At 42.0% G+C, this 26146-nt stretch overlaps 1 protein-coding gene across 2 annotated transcripts in view; it reads left to right on the forward strand.

The window, feature by feature from the left end:
* Positions 1–26146, forward strand: part of negr1 (neuronal growth regulator 1) — a 134884-nt gene that overhangs the window by 65924 nt on the left and 42814 nt on the right. For both annotated transcript variants that reach the window (XM_079267813.1, XM_079267814.1), the window contains exons 3-4: positions 87–212; positions 16106–16237. In XM_079267813.1, the coding sequence (XP_079123939.1) occupies positions 87–212; positions 16106–16237 (258 nt within the window). The remainder of the gene's footprint in view (positions 1–86; positions 213–16105; positions 16238–26146) is intronic.

Below are 26146 nucleotides of genomic sequence, written 5' to 3' on the forward strand. Positions count from 1 at the left end.
ACATACAGGTGATGTTGCTGAATGAGCCAGGGGTTGCAGAATTGAAATGCTAATTTTGTGTCTGTATTGTTCTTCTCTCTTCCTAGTTCCTCCCAAGATATATGACATTTCCTCTGACATCACGGTCAACGAGGGCAGCAACGTGTCGCTCATCTGTACAGCCAGTGGGAAACCCGAGCCAAGCATTTCCTGGAGACACATAACCCCATTAGGTGAGTTCACGTCACCTCTCGCATGCCTATGCTAATGAATGGGTGGATGGCTGAATTGAGAGAGGAAACGAGGTAGAGCGGGCAGGATCAATAGGTGATGGACTGAGGACGAGAGAGGACTGGTGGGTATGTTGCAGATGAAGGGGGGGATGGATGAAGCAAGAAATAGATGTGGTTGGATCGACTCATGACAGAAGGAGGGAGATGGATGTATAATATATTCAAGTAAACATACAGTGTCATGGAGACAGGGAGACCTGAGATCATATTCAGCTCCTGCAATAAACGATTCATTGTTTTTCTTTGAATCAGTTATGAAATAGTTCCCACCCACTAACCGACAGACTCACCTTATCTCTAAACACCTGGCGAGATGCGATGGTACAATAAGGGAATTACTTGTTTCCATCAGTAGGCCATATGTTTGGTTTGGACATTTTAGAGGAGCTGCGATCAGATCTGGCGGCCGCATCGCAGCAGCTGCGCCCCGTGACTGATATTTCAAACCTCGGTCAGATATTGCAGTCATTTCCAGACACAGGGTCGGGACCCGCAGGTGGGTCGCAGGAGATTTTTTTAGGGTCTGCAAATACATTTGCTGAATTTCTTCCATGGTCTTTTATTTAACTTTTGTATCTGCAGTACACCTTTGAGCCACACGAGGGAGCCCGTTTTGTTATGATAATTGTAGTCTACTTATAACATCGCATCTAATATGGACGGCTAACGTACATTCTGTTTGCTTCACTCAAGAGTAGGGATGCCCCCCCGTTACCGGTTCTAAACGGGAACCGATGAGACGGTAGTAAATACCCGGAGTATCGGTAAGCTCAGGAGTTAACGGTTCTGTTATCGGTACTTCAGAAGTTACGGAGTGAGGGGCGGTGTCGTGCTTCACACCGACTCCGGCTCAGTACAGCGTGAGACACACGTCATGGCAGAGAGAGAAAACAAAGATTCTTCTGAAAACTGTCATTGTCACAAATGCAATAACATCCTCAGATGTAAGCGAGGTAATAGCAGCAGTTTATCAAATATATTAGGCCAACAAGCAGAACATGAATGTGCAGAAATGCACAGTTTTCTACCGGTTGTTTAGCAGCCGTCCATCCTCGTCCACTGCAGGTAACGTTGGCGATGCGTTTGCTAATGAGAATAGGCTAATGAATGCCCCAGTTAACAAATCCATGTGCACCTTTTCAAAAGAAGTCGTGATTTAAAAAGAATCTAATTTAAAAAAATGGACAAACCTTGTGGGCGCCGTGGACTACTCGTGTGTCTGGCATGAGGACAAATGGCCAGAAGATGATTTCACATGAAATTAGCCACACATTAGAAGTCTGTATTAATACATCTGAGCTAGCTGAATGGCTTAGTTTCTGCCCGCCAGTATGGCAGAGTGTTAATGACCTTATCTAAAGGACCCCCATAGGGTTTTACCTCAAGTAATGAAATCAGCAAATGAAAAAGAGATCCCCTTTTAAGAGCCAATATATCTATCCTGGGAAAATCTGTTGCATCAGTATTAGTCTTCAAAAATGTAGAATATCTCCTAGAATGTTCCATGCTGAATTGAGTATTTCTAGTATCACAAATTCATCTCTCATCACTGCAGGGGAACCTCCTATTTGCTTTGGCATTTACGGTGCATTAACAGAGACTTTGTATTGTCATTGTAATTTATTTAGGTGGCTCCTATAGTCAGAGCACACATACACCATTAAGTGCTTTGAATACTGAATTGTCCCTTTGAAAACTCATTCCAAAGCATTTAACTGTTGCTGCAAAGCCCCCACCCAGCCACTTCTAGTCCTCCCTCATTTTCATATTAACGGATTTGAGGGTGCTGCGCTTATCTGATAGCGGTGAGGATGACTGCATTTATCTTATGGCTGTCAGATCCTCCTCTCTGGTGTGCTTACCCTGATTGCGTTAGGGGAGTTTTCAGAAGATGATCAAAAGAGCCATCCTCAGAGTCCGAGTGGCAGTCACTCATTCTACTTTGAAGTGTCTCCGCTTTGAAGTATGCCGGGGAAGAAGTGATATGATGGTCAAATGAAAGGACCCGGGATGAAATGTAATCACAGACTGTCTCCCAGCACATCAGAAAGGAAGCCATTTGCCATGGGATCTTTGAGTCGGTTATTGTAGTAAGGGCCATTTGTCCAGAGGACGTGGTACAACTGAAAGGTTGTAATAGGCTAATTACCTATCGATGGAATTCAATTGAATCTGTTGGATATGCAGAGCAGTCTGCTCCAGCCAGTGCACAGGATACCTGAGTGTGCAGTCAAAGCGTATGGAAATATTCACATCAGTTATGAATGTCCCATTCAATAAAAGCAGACATGCAAACACCAACTGAACTACTTAAACTAGCAATAACACAAAGCAAAAACAAATGCAAGTAGCTTCTTAGGATTGGAAAAATGCCGACAGGCTTACAGCCAGATGATGGAACCGAACTAAACTTTTTACAGATGGAGAGTTTTGGGGGGAAAACACATGATAACTGGTTATTACCACATGTGCTTTGGAAGTTGAAGTTTGTAGCCAACTAAAGTTTGGAGACTGTTGGCCCGAACAAGTTCATACTTTCTTCTCTTCAGTAAATGGAGATTAACTTAAACTGAAACTTTGACAATTTCTGCAATTTACACATCATAAAGAAAGTTGCTGCTTACACATAAAATACAAGCAAATACACAAATACTTCAATTTGAACACCATGGACATTCCCAGGGAACTTATTATAGACCCTTTGTGTTTTATATCTATTTGCAGGCGTTTTGATGATACCTAATGCGGCCTATGTGTCGTCAAAGGGGTGAAGATGCTTTTTTTCCCCCATTTGCTTGTGTTTTATCTTTTTTAGCGTGTTGAGCTCTCTCAGTAGATCTATAGAAGATTCTACTTGTAATAAAGGTGATTTAGTAATTCATTTAAAATAGTATAGATGCATTTTCAACACAACGTATGAGAAACACTTAAGTATCAAGAATAGAATAACACATTTTTCAAATGTCAGTGTATCTTCAAGTCAAACTTTTTGTCTTGTGAATTTGTATCGAAACCGTGCTTTTTGTTTCACGAACCGTATTAGCACCTGATGGTATCCTTACACCTCCAGCACATGATTTGGGCAATTTTTTTTGCAGCAATTGCCTTCATTGACATGAGGCCAAGCAGGTGAAATGGCTGTAAAGTGACAAACATGTCGACTTGACAAGTTTTGTTTGCTGGCCTCAGTCTCTTCAACAGTCAGCCATTTTGGGGTGGAGGTGGGCATTTCTTGCTCCGTGGATAGCTCTGCTGCAGCAGTCAGTGAAGTTTGACAGGATGATAAATTGTCCTGACTGACTGTCAAGTTCCCATTCCCACTCCAACTGTTTTGTGTTTGCATTTTCTTTCCCCCTTCTCCCTCCACTTCCTGCCAAGCAGCAAACTGCCAACTAGGAATAAACTTTGTGCATCCAGTGAAGTGTGGCCATGAACTGTTTATTGAGAGAATAGTTTGGCTCAGTGTGTGTGCATATACATAAAGTCAATGAATAGTCTTCAGACAGAGAGATGCAAACTGAAGCAAGTACTTGTAACTCACAGATCATCTTTGTTGACATGCTACTAGGAGCAGCAACGGTGTCAGCATGTGTCTGGGGCTCATTTGGCTTAAAGAAGCATTGCTGTGTTGTTGAACAGTTTAATTACCCATGTCAAAATTGTGCTTGGCAGTGAAGTCCTCGGGAGTTTGGGGTGATTGCTGCGTGATAAGGTCGCGTGTGACTGGAAAGCCCGCTGGAGTCCCCGTATCAGCTGGTGAAATCTGGATGTGCAAAGTGAATGTCTCATGCTCTCGCTACCCTTATTAACCGTTGTTGATGTGCCCTTGAGCAAGGATTGTACCCCCGACTGTTCCAGTGCCGCAGCAGTCAGCGGTTGAAAATAATTAATGGGAAGCTGCCAAGTTTGTTTGTGTCAATGCGATCCTGCAGCTTCTACTCCAGGATTTATGATGTTCTCTAACTACGTGTGGTTAAAGAAAAGCTGAATTTAAAAGAGAGATACCATTTGAAGGAGTACAGTGGTAATACTCCCAGAAAACAGCCTTCAACAAAGTCTGTGTCTGGTTGGCTGGACGGCTGGGCAAAATGCTCTGGTAAGCTTTTTCAATTGAGATTTGAATCCATGGGATAGATGTGTGACCTTTGAAAGTCACAGCATGAAACGTCAAGTGATATTCCATTCACTCAGCTTCGTGTGTCTCACATCATACAGAATCAAGTGTGATCACGCCATGCTGGAGGAGACAAAACTATGTTTAAACCTTTGGTCCAGACTGTGTACCACAGGATTTGGAAACCCAGAGCCTCCTCAAAGGGATGCCAAGTGTAAAGGACTCTAAGGTCATTCAAAATACCAATCCATGGCAATGAACAAACTATACAGTTCATCATATTTGATAAAGTCTGTTAGATCCTCCCTTTTTGATCATGAGGTCAACATCACTCAAAAATATATATGTATATATTTTAACGCATGCTCCACTGAGCTCTGTCCCGCGCCGCCTAACAGGAGGCTGCTCAAAGAAAAGAGACTTTCCGAGTAAGTGAGATCTCTGACGGATGTCGAACGGAACACACATCGAGTCAAACATCCCACTTCAATCTGGCTGGAAACAGGTTGGAGACCTGCGGTGACCAACTACACTCCTTAGACAAGTGTTGGTTTACAACTGAAAACGAGTCAAAGCATAGATAATTCATAATGCATTCACCTTGAACATACCGCTCATCTATGATCGATGAAGATTCATTTCTGGCAACTCGACCTCAAATCAAATCAATCAAAAAATAGAAATACAAAATCAAAAACAAATCTGTCGAACTATTTAATGTCAATATATAAAAACGTAATTGCCAATAAATGTAAGAACAAGTAAACAACAAAGTATATACATAGTTATAGAAAATGATGTCCCCTTCGGCTCCCAATCACTGAACAGAAACTCGTATAAGTGGAATTTACCTTGCTCATACGCTGGTGCATAACATCATCAATTTGTTCTTATTTATCTCATTCCCTGAGCTTGCTTTTGACAGTGTGGAGAGAATATATCATCAATGTCCTCATCATATCCGTACTTTCTCACATAAGGCATGCCAAGGCCTCTACATCCTGCATCTTGCACAACCATCCTCTGTCTCCCCTACATGATAACGGAAATAATTGATATCTTCTGGGTCCAGGCTACAAGGCTAATGACACCAATGACTCTCTCCAGGAAAAGTCGGGGCCCTGTATGCAGCTAGCCGTTTCAATTCCTGTCCTGAAAGTTTATAGAAAAAGAAAGGTGAGGCTGCGAAGAAACAATAGTAAACATGCAAACTTATCAAACTTAGCATACATTCCTCGTCAGCCTGTCCAAATAAATTGGGCAAAGAAAGCTTTAACCACATTAAACTTAGCTTTATTAAATGTCAGGTCTCTGTCAGGAAAAACATTTTTAATCAATGATTTTATTGTTCGGCACAAACTGGACATTTTGTTTTTAACTGAAACTTGGTTAAATCAAGATAACAGTGCAGCTGTTCTTATTGAATCAACACCTCACAACTTCAGTTTCATGAGCGAAACAAGAGCGCATAAGAAAGGAGGTGGAGTTGCTATTTTATTTAATGATTCTCTTCAATGCAATCAGATGTCCTTTGGTCATTTTAGTTCTTTTGAATATGTGGCTCTAAATTCCACTCAAGCTTTATTCCTAAACATTTACAGACTGCCTAAATACTGTGCAACCTTCTTTGATGAGTTTACTGAACTGCTGTCTGTAATCTGTATTGATTTTGACTGTGTTGTTATTGTTGGTGATTTTAATATCCATGTTGATAATCCCCAGGACAGAGAGTCTATAGAACTATGTGGTGTCCTTGATAACTATGATCTGACTCAGCATGTGACAGGACCCACCCACAACAGGGGGCACACTGGACCTAATCATCACCAAAGGTGTAAACATTTCCAAGGTTGCTGTGACTGATGTTGCACTCTCTGATCATTTCTGTGTTTTCTTTGAGAGTGCAATCTCCTTGCACACAAATGTCCAAACCAAGGTTGTAGGGCTGGGCGATATGGCCTAAAAAAAAAATCTCCGATTTTTTTACAAAAAATCCGATTCACGATTTAAATCGATTTTTTCCCCCACAAATTTTTGCAGATGACAGAAGCTGTTGAAAACAATTTTTTATTTTGTGATGATTTTCCCTCGTAGGTTGATAAAAATAAAGTGCAAACAAAACCTGAACATTGTAGAAAGGTGCCTGTAGTATACAAAAAGTATTTGGTCACTCTTTTGTTTGCCTGAATCATTTAAATATAAAATTAAATTAAACATAACATTAAATGGCATTAAATAGTAGCCTTCCATTGTAAACAACTGTGCAAATGTAACTTTTTACAGTAAGCTTTTCTAACTGAATACACTGATACAAACACAGCATGAAATAAAATGTATGTGACCCTTTAACATTCACATTTTCAAAAGTGCAACATCTGATCTAACATCAACATAACATATTTTGCACAGTAAATAAGTGCATGTAAACAAAATCAAGTGCATTCACAACATAACCAACGGTATTAAACAGTAGTGCATGTTTTTTCTAAATATTTTTTGCCAGGAAGACAGCGTCGCTTGTGCTCCCGCGGTCCTGCTCCCTCCGCAACACTTCTCCCACTCGGCGGCATGCCTCTGTTTGAGGCTGTTTGTTCTGTGTCAGATGACACGAACCCGAACCATTTCCAGACCACCGAAGACACATTCTTCCCTCTCTTAAGAACGAGAGCTTCACTGCTGGCCGCCATTGTTTTCGTTTGTAAACAATGCGCGCGCACTCAACTACGGGAACCCAACGGGGGGGAGGGGTGGGGGCGATTTTCTCGATTTTCAATAAAACACATCGCCTTAAAGCACACATTCGAATTAATCGATTAAATCGATTTATCGCCCAGCCCTACAAGGTTGTGACAAAGCGTTACATCTCTGAAAACACCATGAACTATTTATTCAGAAGTTCTCCGCCACACCAGCCCTCTCTTGCCTCTCAGTCAATGAGCTTGTTGATGGCTTCAATTTTAAAGTAAAAAATATTATTGATGCCATTGCACCCACTAAAGTGAAGGTTGTCTCGGGTAAGCAAAGATCTCCTTGGAGAAATGCTATGCTGGTCAAAATAGAGAAACGAGAGTGTCGGAAAGCTGAGCGCAGGTGGCGAAAAACTAATCTCCAGGTTCACTGTGACATCTATAAAGAGAGACTTCGCAATTATAATTTGGAACTTAGAAATGCAAGGCAGTCATTCTTCTCTGACATCATAACCAAAAACAAGAACAATACACGCGCCTTATTTGCTACCGTCGATAGGCTAACAAACCCTCCAGTGTCGGTAGCTGCTGAGCTCCAATCCACCTGGGCATGCAATCAATTTGCCTCCTTTTTTACTGACAAAATTCAGAAAATTAGACAAGCAGTCAGTGCCTCCACATCAACCCTAAAAACTGCAGTTATTAAACCGCTCCTAAAGAAGGCTAGTTTAGACTCCGCAACGATGAAAAATTATAGGCCAATATCAAACCTCCCATTTTTAAGTAAAATAATTGAAAAGCGGTTTTCCAACAGCTGACCAACTTCTTGGCTGTAAATAACTGCTTTGATGTTTTCCAGTCAGGCTTTCGACAGCACCACAGTACTGAAACTGCTCTTGTTAAGGTTTTCAACGACATCCACTTAGACAATGGTAGAAGTTCAGTCTTAGTGTTACTGGATCTCAGTACTGCATTCGACACGGTCAACCATGCCATACTCCTAGAAAGACCAAACATCTGGGTGGGACTCTCTGGCACAGCACTTAACTGGTTTGAATCCTACTTGAAGGACCGAGAATACTTTGTGTCTGTCGCTGATTACACATCAGAGCTGACTAAAATGACATGTGGTGTTCCCCAAGGTTCAATACTGGGGCCTCTTCTGTTCAACATCTACATGCTTCCACTAGCTCAAATTATGGAAAGCAACAAAGTGTGTTATCATAATTATGCAGATGACACACAAATCTACATAACTATGTAACCAGGGGACTATAATCCCATACAAGGGCTGGGTAACTGCATTGAACAAACCAACTGGATGTGCCAGAATTTTCTTCAATTAAACAAAGATAAAACAGAAGTAATTGTTTTTGGTACCAATGACGAACAATTGAAAATCACCGCTCAGCTTCAATCACTGATGTTAAAACCCACAAACCAAGCCAGAAATCTAGGTGTAGTTATGGATTCAGACCTCAACCTGAACAGCCATATCATGACAATTACAAAATCAGCCTACTATCACCTGAAGAATATATCAAGGATTAGAGGATTTATGTCTCAACAGGATTTGGAAAAACTTGTCCATGCATTTATCTTCAGCAGACTGGACTACTGTAACGGTGTGTTTACAGGTCTCTGTAAAAAGTCAGTCAGAAAGCTGCAGCTGATTCAGAACGCTGCTAGTCCTCACTAAGACCAGGAGGGTGGATCACATCACTCCAGTTCTGATGTCTTTGCACTGGCTTCCTGTCCAACAAAGAATTGACTTTAAAATCCTGCTGTTGGTTTACACAGCACTGAATGGTTTAGGGCCAAAATACATCTCTGATCTGCTGCTACCTTATGAACTATCCCGAGCCCTTAGGTCGTCTGGGACCGGTCTACTTTCTGTTCCCAGAGTCAGAACTAAACATGGAGAAGCAGCGTTCAGTTTTTCTGCTCCACATATCTGGAACAAAGTCCCAGAAAGCTGCAGGTCTGCTGAGACCCTCAGCTCATTTAAATCAAGATTGAAGACTTTTCTGTTTGCTGCTGCCTTTAATTGAACCACATTCAATTAATATATGAATCAATTTCCTGCATTTCTGCATTTTACGACTGTATTTTATTTCTTACACTGTTCTTAATTGCTGTTAAATCTCCTTTTCTTTTGCCTTATGTTTTGATGCTTTTAATGGTTTTAAAAGGACTGCACAATATATCGCCATTTCCTCCGGGACCGAGTTCGTGCAAGGCATACACTATAAAACGCAGATCGGCAGAGATCTTTTCCAGACGTGGTTTGTGTGCGAGTAATTGCAGAATTGCGGCAGTGTATGGTTGATTGCGTGCAGCGCAATGTCTCAGGGAGACATCGATTCAAATTTAGAAAGTGCACAAAATATCGCCATTTCCTCCGGGACCGAGTTCGTGCAAGGTGTACACTATAAAACGCAGATCGGCAGAGATCTTTTCCAGACGTGGTTTGTGTGCGAGTAATTGCAGAATTGCGGCAGTGTATGGTTGATTGCGTGCAGCGTAATGTCTCAGGGAGACATCGATTATTGTTTCAATGTATGTTTTAAATCTCCTTTACTTTTGCCTTTATGCTTTTAATGGTTTCATGTGAAGCACTTTGAATTACCTTGTTGTTGAAATGTGCTATACAAATAAACTTGCCTTGCCTTGCCTTACAGTAAATTGTGTTTCCCTCTCTACAGTGCATTTGGCTGAATATGTCGGCACAGAAAGTAACAGTGAGTAAATTGTGTGGGTCACTGAGGTGAATGCACACATATAATCACATATAAGCACACATGACATAACTTGGGCCTCCTCTGGCCCATTTCCACTCTCTGGATTTTAGTGGCCTCAGATTGGCAGCCAGGGCGCAGAGTAGGGGTTACAGTAGCTATCAAGGCCGACTCAGAGCATGTTTTCCAGGCAGGCGCAGCACATCGTGCCATTCTACCACTAGTTCTTGCCCACACCTTGAGTTGGGACCAGAAGGCAGCATCACACAATGAAGCAGCGTGGGTTGTTCTCCATTTTGCAGGAGTTAAAAGGATAAATTGATGTAGAAAATTCCGCTCTACGCTATAATGGATTCTTCAGTGATGCCTGCCCTATCTGTCTATTGCAGCCCTGAAGGAAGTGTACTCACAGTTCCCCTACACAATGTGGGAAAATTGCAACGGGACTTTGCGAGCATTGCCGCTGAATGTGAAATTAACCTCGCTATGATTTCTTTAATTTGCTTGGAGTGACATCTCCCTCAGGTGAGAAGGGCCTCTGGAAGTCTTTCAAATATCTCAGCATGTTAGGTCTGTTGGTGGTTTAACATTGCTTACATCAACAGTGGATTTTCTTCCATCTATTATCCTTCACATTGTTTTGAGGATGCATAATGCTATGTCTGTTTTGTTTTCCTGTAATGTCAAGGTTGAGCACTCAACATATAATGATCTTGGAAGTATAGGCCTCTATCAAGGAGGCGACGCTTGTATAATGGCTTCTATGACCTTTACAAAGCCCCCTTCCTCCTGGAATCGATAAGAATACCATTTGCAGCCGGGGCAGGCTGATGCAACTAAATATATTGGCATTCATTTATCAAGAAAGACTGCAGCCTAATTAGATTATTTTTCGAGTGGAAATTTGTCCATTTGTTTCAGTATTACATGTATTTTTGTATTTGTTCAATACAGGAGTCCATAGAACATATCTGCATACGAAATAAGTCGATCATGAGATGCATGTTACAGTATAACACTTGCAACACAATATATCTTGCATTAATTGTCATAAGCCACACTTAATACTTAAGTTTAAATGTAAATGATATGGGCACAAAATAATAACCTTTTCACAATATTGTCATATACTGTATATAATACTGTCGTAGGTCAAAAAAATTAACTACATCAATTCATCTTTTTTTATAAGATAAGAATTCTTACACTGATATCAGTCAACAAAATGCACATTTATACACATAAATACATATGTTGGGATCTCTCTAATGCCACATTGGTACAAATTAAAACTCACATTCAGTCCAATAATACTTTTTACTTATCAGCAAACTTCTTTTCCCTCTGCGTTTCCGAAGCCTAAACACTGCAATATTGTCAATGTATCAAAACATAACTTGCACACCAGGGACCATCTCTTGGATGTCTTTATTACAGCTTAGCAACAGAATTTGTCCGTGGTACGGACATTCATTTAGCAGCAAAGACATAGAAACAGGAGTAAGCCATATCTTATCTCTCCAGTCGTAAGAACACAATTCTTAGTGGGAAGACTAATGATGGTAATGGTTATAATAGTTAATCACGTACCTCTTCAACCTTACTCCACTCACCAGTGGGACTACAGGCTGTGTGAGTTATCATTAGAGAAGACATTTACAGCATGATTTCAGCTGTAGACTAGAAAAGTGCACTCAGTAGAGTGCAAATCTCCACGCGGTGGTTCTGCAACGTCCACTGCTGCATTGCGTGATTAATGAACACAACAGACTTCATTCAAACTCAAAAGCAAGCGGCAATGTAACGTAACACAAGCAATGGCCTCAAAGCCTTCATTCGTTCTAACTCATCTTGGAGGCTTGACTCGTCTTTTACCATCTCAAAGATGTCATTAGAAGATATTTTCACGCTGAATCATCAGCTCAGCGCTCCACCATTCCCGTCATGTTTGTGAGCTGTAATATTTGGCTCCATCAGTTTAATTGGGAGCCTACATGCCTCCTGTGGATCTCACCAAAGGGGACTGTTGAATGTCGGAGTCATTATTACTCACACCTGTTCCACATGGCTGTGCCAGTTACATTGGCAATTGCATTTGTAGTCTATGAATTCTGCAAGCAGACATTTAGATAACATTAACAATGGCTGCATGACAATTATAAGGCACTGGTATTGTGCATGCTGGCTTACTGGGACACTTCAAAATAATGGAGCCATCATTGAGTAAATCAATTATATCTGTAAGTGAAAATGTGGAAAGGGTATTTTCCATCTTCAAAAATGGTGTATTTTAACATTTGTATGGTTTGAATCCTTGTTGTCAATTACCATGATTCAAGGTGCAGTCAACAATCCTAATCCAATACAATTCTTCTTCCCATTTCTCAAGAATCGTTGACTCCACCTTGAAGGCAAATGTAGTTAAATTGTCCTGCTGTTTCAACTTGATATAGACTTCCTTCCTGCTGCGAATCATCCCCCTTCTCTTTGCCCACGTCTTCAGTTTATCCTTTACCTGCTCTGCATCCTCAGTGTTCAGTGATACAGTATTGTCTGCTCTCTGGTGCCATACAACTGTGCATCAGACCGACTGCCTGCAACGAAACAACTTCAGACCAAATTGAATCAGGTGAAACAGATATGTCCGGTAGAGTGAAATCGTGTTCTGCTGGCAAGAATAACATTTCCGGTGTGGTTGACATAAGATAAAAGTTACCTCATCAACATATCCGCGCTCCCCATTGTCTGATGTCTAGAGACATTTGATGAACTGAAAGAAAAGGACCATAACGATCCTACAATCTAGGGGGGGGGGGGGGCATGATTGGTAAGAATGACCCAGTGCAGACTCTATAATTTGAAATCAAATGTTGTTATGTGTTAACTTTGGCATAAATGTTATGTAAAGTTAAGTGCTCAAACACGAGAGGAGTTTAGGATTTTGCCCAGGTCTTCTGTCAACTAAAGCCAGTAAAATAGCATTCCCCCTGAGGAGGCGGAGTCACCTCCCCGATTTCAGGTCAAACCGAGTGCAAAATAGAGACTAAGAAATAATATTGTTGCCTTTCAAAATCGTTGTCAATCGCATCCAAGCTCCTGTTGCCAATGCAAATATTTGCAGACTGAGGGGCTGTGCAGCCCTGTTAGGCAGAAGGGAGAAAAGCCTGTCTCTGCTCTCATCCTGCTGATCGCACCATGCCTCAGCTCACCACCGTCTCATAGAACATGACTTCTATTGTCTTCCATCCACAAGTTTTATTTCTACTCAACGTTTCTGGTTTTTGTACATTGACTGCTCTAATGCTCTCTTATGCAAACACCCCCCCCCCCCCCCCAACCCATCATTGGCAAATTAGTGATTTATTGTTTCCCGTGCAGTGACACAAAGGTCCCAGTGCTTTCCTGTGGAAACCGCTTCATTTGATTTCGCCATAAATGCCATTGGAAGCATCAGGCGTACTTGGCCTCATGGGTCACTGCTTTTGATTTCATTGCACTAGTAAAATACACAAGTGCACACAGTGGATTTCCAGATCCTGCGCATCATAATTCCCCATTACAGTAAAATACACTGGAGCTGTGCTGTAAGGGCCGCATACAGGTCAACCATGGTAACTACTTGTTATGAGGAAGGTGGTGGTGGGGGGGGGGGGGACACACGACACTGAGACATAAAGTCTGGACTTCTTTTATAATCCACAACTGTGCAAATAAAGTGCATTTATACAGCATCTGTCTGGTGCTGACGTCAGAAAGTGCTTCACAATAAAAGCAGCGGACATAACCGCGCTGTGTAGGTTCTGTGATTTGTAGTATCGATTATTGTGTGCAGTAAACACGCTAGACAGACTGGAACCACTAATGGTTCACACAAATCCATAAAAGCTGTGTTTGCAATTTTTAGGCATTCATTAAAATGAATATATCTAATTGTTTGCTTTTATTCGATTGTGTGTGTTACCAGCTACTGGACATGAACACATCCTGCTGTCTCTCTCAGAGGTGCATCATTAAACATACAGTATCACGGCCAGGGTAATGCATTGTGGTACTTGTACGACTACAGGTGCAAAGCACAGCTTCGAAACAGTTGGACGTTTGTGGGAATCAGTGTGCTTACCGTAGGATGCTTGGTATCAGTCATGACTGAATGATGCTTGCTTTGCCTCATCCAGATGTAATCTGAACTTGACTGCCATCTGCCTACATCATAATGTGGTGACTGATGATGTTGGTACTGATATCTACTGTTTCAGTGCTGTATCGCTCACAAACACATGAAAATGAGATTATGGAACTAAAGACATGCTTTTCCGTCCATTCTTATTCAAAAAACAATTCTTTTCCACATTTTTTAGGAGGATGTGCTGTATTTGATCAAGCACAGAAGTGCTGGCTAAGGCTGCAGCCTAGCATAGCAGGATACCTGCTGATTCAGTGAAACAGATAATAATCTCCATCCCCTCTCCATATGTCGAAGCTTAAATTTCGAGTTATTATTACTGAGGCCAAGTGTGTCTGCAGGGCTACCGCGCAGGCAATGACTTGCACTCAAGCTACAGGAAGAACAATTCACACGTCAACCAAACTGTTTAAGTTCAATTGAATTGTGATGTATTAAAGTATTTTGGATTAGATTTAGTGCTGAAAAAAAACCTGCCCATTAAGTACAGTGAAGTAGAACACTTGATAGTGGATTCCCGTTCTCCTGTAGCGATCACTAACGTGCTGCTGATTTTGACAGTAACATGCTATCTCATATATTCAGTGCTCTCGTACCTATTTGCTGCTTGAGAAAAAGATATACCAAAGTCAAAGTCCCCAGCATAATTTGCACAAAGAGCATAGGTATGGCTGCTCACGTATACATAGCACAGGTAAAGTCATAGAGAGAAGGTAAGGAATGATGGTGAACTGCACCATGTTCACCTTGGCCTGCGTAATCCCTGCTATCTTTTTACACCAAGCTTGCACTGCACCCTTTGATTGCTATACCCCCCCCCCCTTCCCCAATCAGTGGGATTAAGTTTTAAAAATCCTAAAAAAAAAAGCATCTCCACTGGTGGAAAGCCAAGCTATGAGCTATGCACCGCTATACAACCTTTGTGTTGTTGTTCCGTCCTTGTGCTCTCTTGGCATGTTACCGGTTCTGTTTTTCAGAGACATCCGGTGCTTGTTTATGGATCAACATTTCTTTCTTTTTGCTGTTGTTTGTGGCGCCACCAATATCTTTGCCAAGACTCTTGGACTCCATTGTTGTGTGACAGGAGACAGGAAAGCTCATTATCAACAATACCTTCAGTTTCAAGTTTTATGACACAGTAGCTAGCAGATACAAAGCTACCACGGCTGCAGGATAAGAACTCCGCTCACTTTCAGCGTTCCCACTCCTGAAGCATGGAGTGTCTTGATTCTGGCTACTCTTTTACGAGATATTGCTGAGTTTCACTCAGTGTTGGAAATGAATTCTGGTCTCTTTATTACACATACACAGCGCTGCCTGCTGAGAGCCTATAATCATATGTTATATAAAAACATCCAGTCATATTGGTTTTCTATATTTGTACCTGTCTGTGTATCTGTCTCTCTGCCTGTCTGTCTGTCCATGTATCCATCTATCAGTGGTGGGGGGGGGGGGGGGGGGGGGGATTATTGTCCATTATTGCCAAGACTTTACTTAACATGACTTCACTTCTATATGCCAGCCTGATTATCCTCTCTGAACTATGGACACACCATATTGTATCTCATTATTGCTTCTTTCCAGTTATCATATTTCCAGTTTCAATATTTTCTCCAGTATTTTGTCCTGTCGTGTAGTATCTTAATGTCCCTTGCTGATTGGAGCGGACATGGTTGTGTGGTCTTGCACTCCCTCCAGCTAATATGCCAGTCGTGGGCTGCTGCCTTTGGGGCACTGCTGGCTAACTATAAAGCACTGACATGTGCATTGAGCCATCCAGTCTGTCTCTCTTCCAGGAAGTAGCTCTAACTGCATTGTGTGGAGTTGAGCAAATGATGAGTGGATGACTGGGAACACACCATTATTTCATTTCCTGCCACCATATCAATATGAATGGATCAATGCACTGCTAATCTTCTATTTTAATCAGGAGTTCAGTACAATACCGAATCACACTGCATCTTCTCCTCAGGCGTGCACTTGAAAGCTATTTATTCTAAATGAAGGCTTCCCACACTCCATCCATAGGTTACAGACAGCTTGGAGCTATGGGTGTGCAGTGTTTCTACATCCTATTACTTTACCTCTTTTTTTTCTCTTTCTATTTCCAGCCAAGAAGCATGACAGTGGCGAATATCTTAACATCACCGGCATCACAAGGGACCAGGCCGGAGACTACGAATGCAGCGCTTTAAATGACATTGCCTCTCCTGACACCAAAACAGTAAAAGTCACAGTCAACTGTAAGTATCTATCTTTCTTCTTCCTTGCTTCCCTTTTTTTTCTTCACCCCCCACAGTGCCCTTGCAGACACATGACAGACGTCGGGGCAGTCTTCAATGATACCAGTGTCATGTCTTCAATGAAGTGCACCTTTTAGAAGTTTTGAAAAAAGTAGAAAGCCAGAGCGAGAAGTTTCATAATATTTAATGTGAGAGTTCCCTTTTTGTCGGTGCATGTAGGTGATTAATTCACACTAAGGAAAGGTCTGACTGTTCTAAGCACTATTCCATTATGCAGGTAATGAGTCCTTCAAAAGAGTGAGGAGACAGTAATGAGGAGCCAGGGCATTAATGAATGATACTGGGCTTTGGCTGTCGTGGTCGCATTTAAAATCACTACTCGCAAGTATGAGCAGGAATGGGTGCTTGACAATCATTGCCGTTCCCCCTCCTTTTAAAATAGCTCCTCTACTTTGCTGTTATTCATGTTTGTGTGTTTTGCATAGATGCCCTGTGCTGAATCTCACTTTTGGCAAAGCTTATCATGCATTCAGCCTCAAAGACGGGGGGAGAGGAAGAGTGAAAGAAAAAGCACTCCTGGCCCAGTTACTGAGTCATATCTTGAAAGCTACTCATTCAAGTTTTAGGAAATAGAGTTATTTTTTATACACCGTATAGTGACGATTTCACTTTTTTTTTTTTTTAACTTTAAATCTAATAATGCTTTAGCAGTATTCCCACCTCTCTGAGTGAATGCGCTTGCATTCTGGCTTTGTTATAAAACCAAGTGGTGTGGCCATTATTTCCGTGTAATGCCTGGCTCTAATGAGCTGGGTCTGAGAGGAGTTTTAGATGCCAGTTATTTATAGCTCAACTGAGACGTGAGTTCAAGGATGAAAAGTGCTTTGACAACTAGGAGATCCTTTATGCCGCAGAACAAAGGAGATATTCACAGTGATTGATAAGGCATGTCATAGTCAGACGCTGTATTTTAAAGCGAGGCAGCAGGGTTATGTGGGTTTTGTATCCAAACTGAGGGAATTGATTAGGAAGACTTTCCTTTGCTGTCAGGCAAAGTCACCCGAGCATCGGAGCGATACTTTGGGTGGGAGTATGCTGTAGTTCGTCAAGTGTTAAGGCCGTATTTGCCCGCTGCCCACAGTTATCTGAAGCTTACAGAGCTACAGAGCTGTTCCTGTCATTGACCAGCTACTCGTTCTTTATTATTGGCGTGTACCACAGAGGAAAATTGTCCAGATATCTTTTGTGGACTCTTTTAATAAGTTGAAATGGTATTTGAAAAGTGTTTTTGCATCCTGTTTAATATGATGTTTTACATAATCCTTAAGGTATAGCAGAGATTCACTTGCTGAGAAATGGATAGAAAAGGAGGTAACTGTAGAGGCTATTACTTCTGCCTTTGGGACTGAGAAATGGAGGTTCTGTATCTCACCCAGACGAATTGTAACACCTCACAGGCCTTTGTTGGAAATGCTTGGATTGATCATACTTTGGAATGCTTTTATCAAAAACAACAGCAGGAAACCTGAGTGAATACACTGAAGTACCACTTTACATTAACAGTAAATGTCCATTGAAAAGCATTATCTTCCCATTATCTGCAATATCCATATGCTTCTGTTCAGGAACTAAGCAAAACATCATGCTGCAATAATCAATGACAATGTATTTCTGAAAGAATCCAAATGGGTTTTAAAATGATGTCATGAACCTGATGGATAGGAGAATATCATAACCCATAAAGTAGCATGTAAATCATTATCACTAAAGATTACATGTCTTGAAAGGTAGCTCGAGTGTACAGGAGATCTCCTTTTGTAGCAGTGCTCACATATACAGTACCGTCTGTTATTATAAATCGGTCTGCTGTAATTAGTTTAGCAGCCTGTGTCTCCACGAAGTGTAAAAGCCAAAGCTCCCTCCCACTTAATTCATGCATGTTTCATAATTCTTGACATCCTGTTTGAGCTATGGATAACATGTAATACCACAGTCAGACTTTCCTGTAATCACAAGCCCCTTACACATAAAGGGTCCTGTGTTTTATTGTGGCTGTTTAGCATTGGAAGTGCTGCGCAACTACGAGACCTGCATCAACAAATCATGCCGCTGACATTAAAGCAGGACGTGGCAACTTGCAATAGCCAGTGTGTCAGCTCTCACAACATTTGTCAAATGCATTTTGCATTTTTCATGCCTCGTCCTTCCTACACGGAGACTCGTGACATGTGCTCATTTACAAAGATAAGGAGCAGAATGAATGAATGAAGGTTGTCCACTGGAGCGGCTGATATGGCCACAGCAGGCAGAGGCAGAGCCAGCTGGTGGCCACTCTTCACTGACTTCTCTCCACCTCAGTGCAATTCTGCCTTCGTAAAGGAAAAGAGAAGCATTTGGACCATATCCCAATCCACTGTATCATTCATGCTTTACTGTCACACATCAAGCACCAAGCGCCCAGGAGCGTGGTGTATTGATGAGGCTTCGGGATGCCAAGTACTGAGTTAATATGAAGACGTGAGCTGACACAGAAACTAAAACAAGAGATAATTACATAGCAAGAAGAAGAAAAAAGATGACTCTGTATGGGCTCATACAGCTGTTTTACTCTGCTGACAAAATCAGCCATTGAACTTCATAAAGGTTCCCCTGGGAGAGTCTTCATGTGGGGGGGGGGCGGGGCATTCTTGCATTAATTATCCCCTGCAATGTTCCTCTGTGATGTCTTCACAAGCAGTATCAATTGCAGCAAGCAGAGACATTGAAGCCGCTTTCCAAATCACATACTTTTTCATTGTACTTTCAGTACACACCCTGACAGAGTCGCACAGCCTCATCCACAAGCACAAGGGCGTGAGACATTTCACAATGAACAACGTCTCAAATCACTTCCACTGTACAATCCTACAGGTGCAACAAAGTCAAATGTGCTGTGCTCTTCTCTCCAACTTCAATAACTATACACTGTAAATACATATCAGTCATAATGAAGGAAAATCCATAACACGGTACAATATACTAGGTGGAGCGCACACCTCGACTTTGCCTGCACATACCGATACCGCAGCCCCATCACAGTTTCTATCAAATGGTACCTTGCAGAGTTGTTTTATGGTCATTTGATGTCTTTTTAACACCATCTATTGTGGAGAAGCTGACAGAGTCGATATTTTGTAAGACGCCATTGTCCTCCGTGGTTGCATTCTGGATCTCTCGGAGTGTAATCGAATTCTTTGCTGCCTCAATGATGTCTAGCTCTTGTTGAAGGTGTAAAAACTGCTCTTCTGCCACCAGCACAAGGTAGTCTATCGTCCTTCACATTGGAATTCACAAATATATAATATGACTATATGTGTACTGCAATGCTGTCCTGTGCTGTACGCCTCAGACATGCATTGACTTTTGTTCTGACTTATTGACTTTTTATTTTTTCCTCAAATTCAACTGTAATATGAATAATTCCAGTATTGACTGACGATATGTGTTTTCCCGGTGAAGTGTTTGGATAATTGAAGACTGTTTACATTCATGGCGTAAGGCCATGGTGCATTACATGGTGTGGCCCGTACGTTATCTGGGACAGCTCTACGTCTTTGTGCTCCTCTGCCTCTTCTTCTGTTCTGCTGGTCGTCTCCTCACTCGGCACCTTGGATCCGTACTCCTGGCCCTTGAGCAGGAATATGCCCCTGTTCATTGCTTACCTGATAATGTTTGGCAAAATCCATACTCATGAATAGCACCTGTCAACTAAATTGACAGAAGGCAAGATTGGTTGATGTAAGATATGAGACACTCCCCATTCATTAGTGAAGTTCAAGTTTCACCTTACAGGCAATTTACCAATTTACCAGCATTACAAAAACAAATCCATATTACTGTGATCATATTCCTGCTGTATGCCTGACCGATTTTATCCATTGAATGGCCCATTGTGGACTCTGTGATTACTTACACAACTAAATAATTCATACATGATTTGGAGAGTACAACTATTCGACTGAGATCCAACATATTCAGCTTTGATCAGCAAGATGTATTTAATTGGTGAGTTGGTTATTGCAAATTATAGACAATTGTACTGACTAATTTGTTTTAAGGTGCAAATGCAAAAGATTCAGAGTATCAATACCGCAGCAAACAACTATCTGCTATGTGAATGTAGAGAGGAGTCATTTCTACCTGAGCAGAGAAGGAAGTAGCTCTCCTTTTGTGCGTGTTCTTATCACAGCTTCTCCCTGCTTCACTGACATAGCCCGGCTGTCTGCGCGTGCTTCTCGTGCATGTTCATGCACGTGAGCGTGTCCCACTGGCTAGCTCACAACTGGCGCTGTGCACTGTGCTCATACATACGGCGCTTACAGCCGATAATCTCGTTCCGACCAACGGCGTCGTCGGGGGAAGCAGAGCGCCCCCCCCCCCCCCCCCAGCCTCGGGTTCTTCTAAACACCGTTCGCTGTGTCAGCACTTGTGCCGTAGTTTGCTCTGTTGGAACTGTTAGATGCGAGCCGGCGACTCAGCCGGCGCCATATTGGGAGAAGCAAAAGAATGAGAAGTTCAAATCTGTTGTCAACAAGTGCCCAGTGGTTCGTAGGTTTGCACATGTTTTGAAAATCATTTGAGAATTTTGCCAAAGCAAACAAACTCTAGCTTTAGAGGTTGAGAAAAACGAGCAGTTAAATTGAATTAATCTGCAATTAGCCCAGATGTCACCTATAGTCTTAGCTTAAAAAAAAAGGAATCGTTTTGAAAACAGAGAGAAACTGTTTTGAAATGTATTTAATTAGATTGCTGTTAACCCATGAAATGCCAGTGACACTCACTGCTGTCTAATTATAACGATAAAAGAGAAATAGTGCAGGCATGACTGACTGATGTTTGCAACTTAAGGCCACTAATTAAAACAAGCAAACCAGATTAATGGAAACAAATTTAAACTCTAGCATGTTTGGAGTTTTAATAACACCAGGCGGGCCATAACACTAAGCCTGCCATTTGGCCTTCTGTGATATGATGCGTCGGAGGCAGAAGGTTTAAGGGAGGGGTCTCAAACACCCGGCCCAAATACTTCCAAATGGTAAGTCCAGTTCATGTAACCTCTGTTAGAATTTCACTCCGGCTCAAAAGACTACGTTGATCAGACAGCATTAATTAAATGACTGGCCTGCCCTCGAAACATGGCAGTTATCCAGAGGGGGGGGGGGGGTGCTGGAATCAGATTGGCTGAAAGGCCCGGCTTGGCGAGAGGATATTTCAGCAGTGATTTTACCTGATGAAATCTGATCTCTGACCTACTTTTCATATTTACATATTCATCTTCACTGCAGGTGGGTGCCGTTATTTGGCTGAAACTCTCGCTGCACAGTGTGGCTCAAAGGACATAAATATCACATCTGAGTCGGAGGGATGAATGAGAAGGAAACAACCGTGAGAAGCCTCCGCCTGGGATAAAAAGCCAGTGTTTGATTAATGAATGAAGCCACCCTGTTGTAGAATGAAGGGATCCATTACTAACTACATACAGATAAAACAATTATAAAAACCCTGTTTCTTTTTCAAGCTGAGGAATCAAAAGTTGCCTGACCTTCTTCTGTAGTGTAGACAGGGAGAGCTGCCTGTGCTCACTTCTTATTGAGTGAGTGACACTACAGAGTTTAAGCGTCATGTTACAAGATGGGATTCGACAGTTTGCACAAACTTTAGTCACACATGGAAAGTACACAGACAGCCAACTGTCTTGTTGTTGGCTCGTCACTGTTTCAGATGCTTCAACGAAAGCCGCCTGTAACCACGCCAGATGTGCGGTGATCACCCGTGTAATGATCACAGAGCTGCCACAAGTCGGTTTACAGGAAATGAATGTGTAACGAAGGCAGAACACTTGATGCCACGTTAGCGTCAAAGATTTGACTTATTAATGCGCAATAGGAAGACGCTGGCTTTTTTAGGGTATCAGCCTCTCTTCAATTTATGTTGATGCAAAATGTTATTTTATATGAAGCCACTAACAGCCACGTCTGAGAAAGTTAGAACGGAATTAAATTCCTCAGCACACGGTTGGAAGTTTAAAGGGGCGAGATCAGCATTTGGAAGCCATTCGATTGCCTCTCAACTGCTCTCGACACGACGATGCCGAGCCGAGGGCTCATTGCTAACTACGGCGAACGTGCTGACAATGCTAACGGTGTTAAGCGACCGCTTTCGTGACAACACTATGAGAACAGCCATGAGCGAACCAGTGGGGCACGCTCACATGCACAACATTGCACTAACAGCATGCACGGCTGGCCCGTCTATGTCTACAAATCAAGGAGAAGCTTGGACCACGACACACACACAGAGGAGGAGCAACCTTCATCCTCTACACAGGTAGATATGCTCCACTATTTCTTTTCACAGCAAATAGTTGTTTGCTGCCACAATGATGTTCCGAACGTTAGATACAGTTCCTTTGATTCAGTACCTCTGACACTCTAGATTTTCATACTTTTTGCTTTGTTGATGCAGGGTTCAGGTTTAAACAAGCACGGGCATCTCTCCCTCTTCAGACACTTCTGAGTTTGCCAGCCATTTGTACGCCTCCTTCCTCCTCCACTACCCCGCAGCTGTGAATCCTGCTCACCTATATATTCGCCTTGGCCACTTATAAAAAGAAGAGCGCCTCACTTTCTCTCCTGCTTACAGTAACTGTGTGATCATTTTGTAATCAATTATCAGCATGCGCATTAGAAATGCTTTAAGCAATTACAGCCATGGTATAGATAGATTTCTTGGCATAATTGAAATGCAGGGGCATGCTGGGAATATACTTCCAATTCTTTACATCACCTTCTCTTCTGTTGCCTCTAAAGCTCCCGTCATCTGTGCCTGTTTGGAATTCAAGCCCTGCCCTGTTGGATACACCCACAACATGCCCCTCTCACTCCCCTGACAGAGTCATGACCATCCCCGATATATATATATAAGCGGCTAAACCTGTTTACTTGTGGTCAGGAGATACATCTTCACGACCCTCCTCCCAGTATTACAATGTCAAGTCATACACAAGAAAGTCAACATCTATTAGTGGTGTGTGAACATGTTTGCACAGTATTAGCATTTCGTATTTGTAAGAATATTTGTGCAATATAACATTTGCATAGCTCTACACAACATTTACATTATCATGTCGTGCACACTGTGTGAGGGTGCGTGTGTGTGTGTGTGTGTGTGTGTGTGTGTGTGTGTGTGTGTCCAGACCTGCCTCAGTGCAGAGATTGATCGCACTGGTGGATCAAAGGCAGCATCAATGTTATTGGGAGTATTTGAACACCGAGAATCAGTTGCGCATTTGTCGACAGTTACTCTGTTACTCTGCTTACAACTCAAAAGAGAAGACTTCCTAGAATTGGATTCTGATCCAGTCCTAAGTAGAGTTAAAGCCAGCACCCTCCAGCTGTTTGGATGTAAATCCATCTCTCTACATCTCTCCAAAGCTCTCGTCTTGATTGCTATTTGGATTGCTTGCTGCATGCGGGGCATGAACAAGTGAGCGTAATCTTGATCTTCTGCAGAATAAATGTTCGAGCTAGTAGTTTCAAAACAGACAGCAACGTCCTCTTTTAGCGTGGTCCGCCATTGTTTTTCAACGATCAATATAACTTCATGAAGTTGACAAAAGACAAATGCCTTAAACATTGCAGCCTTGCATCAAACGTACCGCAGCGTGAACGTGTTGGTGACTTCCTGAACTCTCCTGTGTTATCGATATTTCTATTTGTTCTGGTTGTGGTGTGGTCCTCATTAGAGCAACCGCAACATCTAATATGTAAATTTAGCAAGATAGGTGGGCATTTTTGTACCTTGAACCATTTAGTGTTTGACAAAGACAATAGATTGAATCCCCGGAGCTGTCGACCCACGCAGTCCTGCACACTAAGTCGGTTATTTATATGCCTTGCATTGTATAAAAAAGAAGGAACACAATGTTCCCTGGCTGTTCTGAATAGAAATCTTAATTAATTAATAAATCTTGGCAGCAGAACCATTCCTCATCGACAAAAAACAGGACAATGAAGCCCACAGATGGCAGTGGGGAACAGTGTCTCTGTGTGTAAGCTGATAAGTCATGCACTGATGAGTCCATCTCCTAATTGCAATGAAAACTCATTTTCAAATCTGGCTGAAGAGGTAGGGTTATTAATTGATCTTTTAATTAAAACGCTTGCGTTGTCTTGGTTCTCTTGGCAAACAATAGTTTGTAGCTAAATAAATCATATGCGGTGCTGAAGCACACCAATTCATCATTAATAGTCACATGAGGATTGCTTAAGGCAAGCGACTCGGTGAAGCCTTGTACATTAAGGTGCAGTGCTCGCTGAACAAACCCTGTCCATTAATATTAGATGGCATGAAGGTTAACCATTGTATTTATCATTAACATGCTGGCATTCATACACATTGCAGAGGTGTACAATTGGAGACATTGTCTTTGTTTTCGATGACAAGCTCCGCATAGCACAGATGTAATGGAAGTCGGTTTATGATCGACCCACAACTGGCCATTTGTCACCCGGCGGGGCCTCACAGCACTCATTTTTCTGCCATGCCTGTGCTATTCCTGGACCGAACCCCTTACTCCCATCTGGCGGAATCACCATGACTCGAGGCATGATTTACAGCACCACCAACAGCATGCTCTCTAGACACTAAATTACCTGGATTATTGGGCATTCATGATTTTTAGTGCATTACTTTACATTACTCTCTAAATCCTGATGGTGTATTGCACAATATATGATGATACAGGACATGCCAGCGTGTTGAAATTGGAATTATTGGCTTGGAATGCATTTTATGGATGTGATCCGTCTTCCCATTGCCAGGATCTAAATTGGAAAGACTTGATATTATTGATATGCATGTAAAAGACTATTTGGGATCACCCACAACATTACGGGGGGTATTTTTCTCTCCAACATGTTGCAATAGTTTACTGACTTGAGTAGTGAGAAGGACAATTACTTGCGTCCAAACTACATATGAATTCTGCACAATTCCAAGCCACAGTTTGTTGAATTTTTATGAGAGGTGCCCTTGATAAGAAAGATGATGATAGATGATCCACATGTCTGTACAAAGGGCCATTTCTGTTGAGGGTTCAGGGTTTATTTTAAAAGGTACCGCTCCTTAGTTACACCGGTAGTAGGGATGGCCTTTAGTGCTCACACTGTATGTTGATATTAATAATATATATCTATATCTATATAGATATAGATCTATATATAGCTTTGTTCGTTTAATGTAATTTTGCTTCGAATGAAGACAGCTCAGACAGTTTGGCAGTGGTTTAGTGTTCTCGGTGTCAACTGAAAAAGACAGTGGCTCTATGAGTGAGGTTTCAAGTATTGACACACCTGCCTGGGTCACCATGTCCACTGGCCGAGCGACTGTACAGCGCGACGGCCAGGTCACCCTGGCGCTTTCAGAGGCATCAGATAATCAATGGCCCCGCACAATGACACCAATAGTGGATTACAAGGATTCTCTAAGCTTCTGTCGGTCGGCAGACTGCATTGATTTTGCCATGCTTGTTATTTGCTTATATTTCGGCGCTGTAGCACTGTTACAGTTGTCTCTCCTTGTCCCCTTCCTTTTCTTGAGGTGTTGTACAGCTCTTCTCTGGGGCACATTGTCGAATGCTAAGCACTGTGATGTGACTTTATCATGTTGCTTTATTTATGATGATAGGAGCTGTAACATCTTAATGCTGTGGTTACATTAAAAACACATATTTTTCCTCTTACCTGTAGTACTATTTATAATCTTGAGTAACCAGGTCATGATTTCTGGAAAGATACAAGGCACCAAAACAATCTAGACAAATAAATATATATATAATTTTGGAGGGTGTCCCTTTAAATGCAAGTTGTG

Source organism: Melanostigma gelatinosum (genome assembly GCF_949748355.1).
Source record: "Melanostigma gelatinosum genome assembly, chromosome: 4".
In the NCBI taxonomy this organism is placed as follows: domain Eukaryota; kingdom Metazoa; phylum Chordata; class Actinopteri; order Perciformes; family Zoarcidae; genus Melanostigma; species Melanostigma gelatinosum.